We start from the raw sequence: 6,404 nt of genomic DNA, 5'->3' as shown, positions 1-6,404 counted from the left end.
CCCGGGAGGCGGAGCTTGCAGTGAGCTGAGATCCGGCCACTGCACTCCAGCCTGGGCGACAGAGCGAGACTCCATCTCAAAAAAAAAAAAAAATAAAATAAGTAAATAAACATTCTTTACACCTGAACTAACCTAACTTCAGATCAGTAATCATATAAATTTCTTGGGGCAGTTCCTCTGACGTTGTGAAGAATGTGGTAGTATAAAATAGTCTTTGTACTCAATTTATCAAAACTGCTCAAAACCTTTAAATTAATGTTATTACCACCAACTAAACTTTCCAGGTGGTAAGGGCCTATGCAATATGAGAATTCATTCTTACCTGTTTAAAAACTGCCCAGGCGGCCTTGCCATAAACGGATAATTGTTCCTACTGCAGCCCACAGTATTATTCTTTCTAAAATTTCTGAGATCCAGAAGAGTGATCTGCTCTTGCCCACATCTTTTCCCACATCATTTCTGTTTTCTCCAATCCCAGTATATGCCGGCAGTGAGCAGTCTTTTCAGCATAAGGGTCAAGCCTAGAAAATTACATCTTTTCTGAACTGCATTAAAATTTTTAAGCCATTTTGTCTTTATCAAGAAACAGTTTATCTGTCTACACTTAGATTTTTTTTGTTTTTAGAATTTAAATTTCAGCACCTACATAATTTTCATACCCACTGCAGTATTGACGTGTAATGCTTTACTATGCAACACATCTCTCTTTCTTTCTTTCCTTTCCTTCCTTCCTTTCTTTTTTTGAAGCAGCGTGTTGCTCTCTCTCCTAGACTGGAGCCCAATGGCACAGTCACTGCTCACTGCAGACTTGACCTCCCAGACTCAAGTGATCCTCCTGCCTTAGTCTCCTGAGTACCTGGGACTGTCGGCGAACACCACCATGTCTGGCTGAGTTTTTTATTTTTTGTAGAGACGAGGTTTCCCTATGTTGCCCAGGCTAGTGTTGAACTCCTGACCTCAGGTGATCCTCCCAACTTGTCCTCCCAAAGAGCTGGGATTACAGGTGTGAGCCACGGCACCCAGTGCTATTCAGCAAATACTGTTGTTTGCTAATACTTTTCTGAAGCTTGTTTATTTTGCTCTTTTTTCTTTCTTGTTAGTCTTACTAGCTACTTAATGTTAAAACATGTATACTCTTATAATACCTCTATACATTCTTTAAAATAAGATATTTCCATTGCAAATTAGACAGGCAGCTGTCATTAACACGAAATCCTTTTATGTTGAAAATGCAGTTGTCATCAGCTACTTTTCTGTTCTTACAAGTCATCAGAGCAAGAATTTAAATTGCTGAGCCAAATTAATAAAGCTGAATTTTTAAAACCTAATCTGTACAACATAACTTGAATTATTATTATTTCTTTTTGAGATAGGAGTCTTGCTCTGTTGGCAAGGCTGGAGTGCAGTGGTGTGATCTTCGCTCACTGCAGCCTTTACCTTCCAGGTTCCAGTGATTGTCCTCCCTCAGCCTCCCAAGTAGCTGAGATTATGCATGCATGTGCCACCATGCCTAGATAATTTTTTTGTTGTTGTTAGAGACAGGATTTCACCATGTTAGCCAAGCTAGTCTTGAACTCCTGATCTCAAGTGGTCTGCCTGCCTCGGCCTCCCAAAATCCTGGGATTACAGAAGTGAGCCACCATGCCTGACCTGATTGTTTTTTTTGTTTTTTGTCTTTTTTAAATAGAGTCTTGCTGTGTTGCCTATGCTGTAATGCAGTGGCATGATCTTGGCTCACCGCAGCCTCTGCCTCCCAGGTTCAAGCAATTTTTATGCCTCAGCCTCCTGAATAACTGGGGTTACAGGTGTGCACCATCATGCCCAGCTAATTTTTTGTATGTTTAGTAGATACGGGGTGTTACTCTGTTGGCCAGGCTGGTCATGAACTCGTAGCCTCACATGATCTCCTAGCCTCACCTTGGCCTGCCAGCATGCTGGGATTACAGGATTGAGCCACAATGCCTGGCCTAACTTGAATTTAAGAATCTCACCTTAAGAACCAAGCTTCACACAGGTCTGAGAGTGATTATGGATTCAGGAGGATTCAGGAGTATATATGGTCACTTATGAAGAGGTATACATTCTCTTTGTCATCTGTACAGAGCTTCATGTGGTGAGGGTAATTTTATAGCATTATAGAGACCCAATTAAGTGTTAACCTTTCCCATAATAACTAGAAAACCATATTACCTAACTGAATGATATCTGTGGCTTTGTAAAGAACTTTTTCTGTAAATTATTTATATGAAAACACTCACTTTAAGACATCTTTAGACTGCAATTAAATAAAAGTAAATAAAACTTCTAGAAAAACTCTTTTGCTGCTCAACCTATTTAAAACCTGCCCTTGCTAAGTGTTAATAAATCCCTCAGATAACATTTTTTCCCTATTCTGAAAGTGTAACTTGTCCTACTTTTAAAGGGGGCAGGCTCTGCTTCCTCAAAGTACCTACCCTTTAATTTGTTGGATATTGCATTAATGCTTGTTAATAAACTCGGGGCTGGACGCGGTCGCTCACACCTGTAATCTCAGCACTTTGGGAGGCCGAGGTGGGTGGATCATGAGGTCAGGATTTCAAGACCAGCCTGGCCAATGTGGTAAAACCCTGTCTCTACTAAAAATACAAAAATTAGCTGGGCAAAGTGGCACTCACCTGTAGTTCCAGCTATTCAGGAGGCTGAGGCAGAAGAATCACTGGAACCCAAAAAGTGAAGGTTGCAGTGAGCCGATCATGCAACTGCACTCCAGCCTGGGCAACAGAACAAGACTCCATCTCAAAAACAAACAACAAACAAAAAACACCCCTCATTTTTTGGGTTTCTCAATTCAGTTATTTTTATTTTTTTAATTTGTATTAATCCCTTAATACTCCATTCATGGCAATCAATTCAGTTTCTACAATAAGACTTCTTAATAGTCATTCTGATAAGCTCTTTTTTTTTTTTTTTTTTTTTTTTGAAAAGACAAGGTCTCATTCTGTTGCTCACGCTGGAGTGCAGTGGGGCGATCTCATAACTCACTGCAGTGTCAAACTCCTGGGCTCAAGCGATCCTCCTGCTTCAGCCCCCCCCCCAAATAGCTGGCACTATAGGTATGCACTACCATGCCTGGCTAATGTTCTTACTTTTTGTAGAGAGAGCAGCTACTCGGAGACTGAGTAGCTCAGTAGGAGAATCACTTGAACCTGGGAGGTGGAGGTTGCAGTGAGCTGAGATCATGTCACTGCACTCCAGCCTGGGTGGCAAAGCAAGACTTCGTCTCAAAAAAAAATAAAATGTACTTTTTAAAAAAAATTTTTCTTTTTAGGAAATCATTGGGATATGGGGAACTTAAATTCCTTACAAACATTAGAGAGCATAGTTCAAAATCAGGAGGTTTAGAATGTGATCAGAGACCAAGTGGTAGTTCGTACTTTCTAAAAGCACGTACTGCCTGTTACAACATCCTTATCTCTCTTGTGTAAATGTCCCATTTTCCTTTCAGTGTGTTTATTTGAAGAGGGGAAAGAATTGTCTGCCCAGCTGATCAGATAGCGTGGCGCATGTTTCCCTTGTCTCTTCATTGTGTGCTTTGTCGTGTTCATCATGCTATTAACACTTTGGATGCATTCTTTCACTTTGATCAGTATGACTCACCAACGAAATGGTGGGTAAATAATTGTGAGTCTCCACATAAACACATTAACCTTTGCCTTTTTGTCAAGTAAAATGGGATTTAGAAAGGTTGTCTGACATTTATAAGTCATCTGACATTTCAGTGCTTCTATTGATTGTTATTCTATTTGTTGGCTAGTTTTATAAACTCAAGCAGTCTTTGAGAAGCCTAGTGGTGCCATTTCAGTGTTCATGATTGAATATATAGATCAAAGCATGATATATTTTGGCAAAGAAAATGCTAATAGAACAACTTTTATTTCAGTAGGAATATCTTTTAGATAATGTAGTTTTGTCTACTCATACTTCCTACTTATAAAACAGATGTAGTTTACTTGAAGGAAAGTTGTCCAACCATTCAAACATAAAATAATTTAAATTCAAGTTTAACTTTGATGAAACATAATTTAAATAACCTTAAGTTACATACTTAAAGTAATTCCATGCATGGATCTTTTATGTCATGAAACTTACTATGTTTAATTTTCCCAGCAGAAATTCAGGAAGCAAAAGCTCCCAGTCCTTCCATAAACCGGCAAACCAGCATTGAAACGGATAGAGTGTCTAAGGAGTTCATAGAATTTCTCAAGACCTTCCACAAGACAGGCCAAGAAATCTATAAACAGACCAAGCTGTTTTTGGAAGGAATGCATTACAAAAGGGTAGGTTGGGAATAACCACGTAGAAACGCAGAGTTTTGGTTTGAGGAAAGGTCTTAGAGATGATATAGTGTAACGTTGTCATTTTATACCTGAGAAAATCAAGACCAAGAGATGTTAAATTACTTACCTAAGAAAAGCCTCTGAATCAAGCTAAAACCCAACTCTCAGGCTAGTACTTTTCCACTGCAACTCAGTGGTGTTTGGATCATCTTTGTGTGAAAATCTGACCTGAAGCCACTTGAATTATGTGCTTTAGTAACGGGCCTTTTTGACTTGTAACCTTGTAAATGGTATAAACCGCCATAGTCTGTCTACCTTTAACTCTGTGCAACCATTGTCAGGCTAGTGGCAGTAATTTTAAGGGTTGTTGCAGTAATTTTAAGGGTGGTGGTGGTTGTTGAATTCTGTTTCGTTTTTTGTATTTTGATTTAGAATTTTTCTCATTCAGTTAGAGAAAGGACAGATAGAATTTAGACAATGAAAGGGACTTTAGCAGCTATGGAGTTTCAGTCCCTTTGTTTTATAGATGAGGAAGTTGAGAGCCAAAGAGGATAAGTGACCTGTCCAGGTTACACAGCTAGATTTTGCCAATGTCAAGTAGAACTTTCACACCTTTTACTTTTACCCATAATTTCAGTGGCAGTAATTCATAAGACTGCCTGTAAAGGAATTCATTTTGTAAATAGGGATTAATTCTGTTGTAACATTATACATTAAGCTCAGAATTAGCTCCAAAAGTTCTAAGGAAGTCTTAGAAAAAGGAAATTAGAAAAGCAGCAGAGTGTTTAACTGTTTAGCTATATTCTAGCTGGGGTCAGCAATCACTAGGCTAATAAGCAGTGGACCTGTGTCAAAATAATTTTTAGATACTTAATTCAGTTTGTAAAGGAGAAAAGCTTGCTTTCTCACCCTTCAGAGATGTAATTAGACTGTGTAAGTAAGTAGCTCTCTTTCTTTAGGTATTTTTTCTCTCTAGAGTAAAAAATTTAGAGTTAAAACAAGTAAGCTTTCATTGATCTTTTTTTTTTTTCTTAAGTTAGGAACCATGATAGATATCCTTTTTTTTTGAGACACAGTCTCACTCTGTTGCCCAGGCCGGAGCAATGGCGCGATCTGGGCTCACTGCAAGCTCCGCCTCCTGGGTTCACGCCATTCTTCTGCCTCAGCCTCCCAAGTAGCTGGGACTACAGGTGCCTGCCACCACGCCTGGCTAATTTTTTGTATTTTTAGTAGAGACGGGGTTTCACCGTATTAGCCAGAATGGTCTCGATCTCCTGACGTTGTGATCCCCCTGCCTCGGCCTCCCAAAGTGCTGGGATTACAGGCGTGAGCCACTGCACCCGGCCAGGTAGATATCCTTAATATGAAAAAATTCAGAGTTCATGTGACACCATCTTTCATTTTTATCAGAACTAAAAACTGAGGTTTTGTATTTATTTTTTTCTTGAGCCCACATGAAATGTTGACGGGATAGCTATATTAAATTAGCGTATGTATACTGTAGTACTTATAGCATATATGCTGTATCATAATATGTTTTAGAAAATTGCACAACTCAGATTTGTTGTTTCTCTTTTCCTTAGAAGTGTGATGTGTTCTTATTCTATAATAATTTAGTAGACTTCTAAATGAGTATACTAAAGTAAAGAGGTAATTAACTGGTACAAATATCACCATATTTGTTTGTAAGGCATCACTAGTTTATATCAGAGACCTGGATATGGCCTCAGATTCCTCCTGTTTTAAGAGCCACTAAGCCACCTATTTTCCATTTCTATACTATGTGTTTCATGGTTAGGTGGCCAAGTCCTATGCATGTATCTCAGGTATCTTTAGTGTGAAGTCTGCACATACCATATATGAAAGAGATGTTTTTTAAACTGAATGTCCCTAGAGAAGCCTTTTTGGCCTTTGGTCGCAAGTTAATGTCCTTTCAAATAAGTAAATAAGGCTGGGCATGGTGGCTCAAGCCTGTAATCCCAGCACTTTGGGAGGCCGAGATGGGCGAATCACGAGGTTGGGAGATCGAGACCATCCTGCCTAACACGGTGAAACCTTGTCTCTACTAAAAAATACAAAAAACTAGCT

At 39.1% G+C, this 6,404-nt stretch overlaps 1 protein-coding gene across 2 annotated transcripts in view; it reads left to right on the top strand.

Annotated features, from left to right (window-relative positions):
- Positions 1-6,404, top strand: part of LOC105504707 (rab5 GDP/GTP exchange factor) — a 77,450-nt gene that overhangs the window by 43,027 nt on the left and 28,019 nt on the right. The window contains exon 5 of one of the 2 annotated variants that reach the window (XM_011932235.1): positions 4,147-4,316. In XM_011932235.1, the coding sequence (XP_011787625.1) occupies positions 4,147-4,316 (170 nt within the window). The remainder of the gene's footprint in view (positions 1-4,146; positions 4,317-6,404) is intronic. The other variant, XM_011932242.1, reaches the window with a different exon arrangement.

Source organism: Colobus angolensis, unplaced genomic scaffold (genome assembly GCF_000951035.1).
Source record: "Colobus angolensis palliatus isolate OR3802 unplaced genomic scaffold, Cang.pa_1.0 Scaffold122, whole genome shotgun sequence".
Lineage (NCBI taxonomy): Eukaryota > Metazoa > Chordata > Mammalia > Primates > Cercopithecidae > Colobus > Colobus angolensis.
Note: the sequence above shows the minus strand (reverse complement) of the source record. Positions and strands in the feature narration are given on the sequence as shown.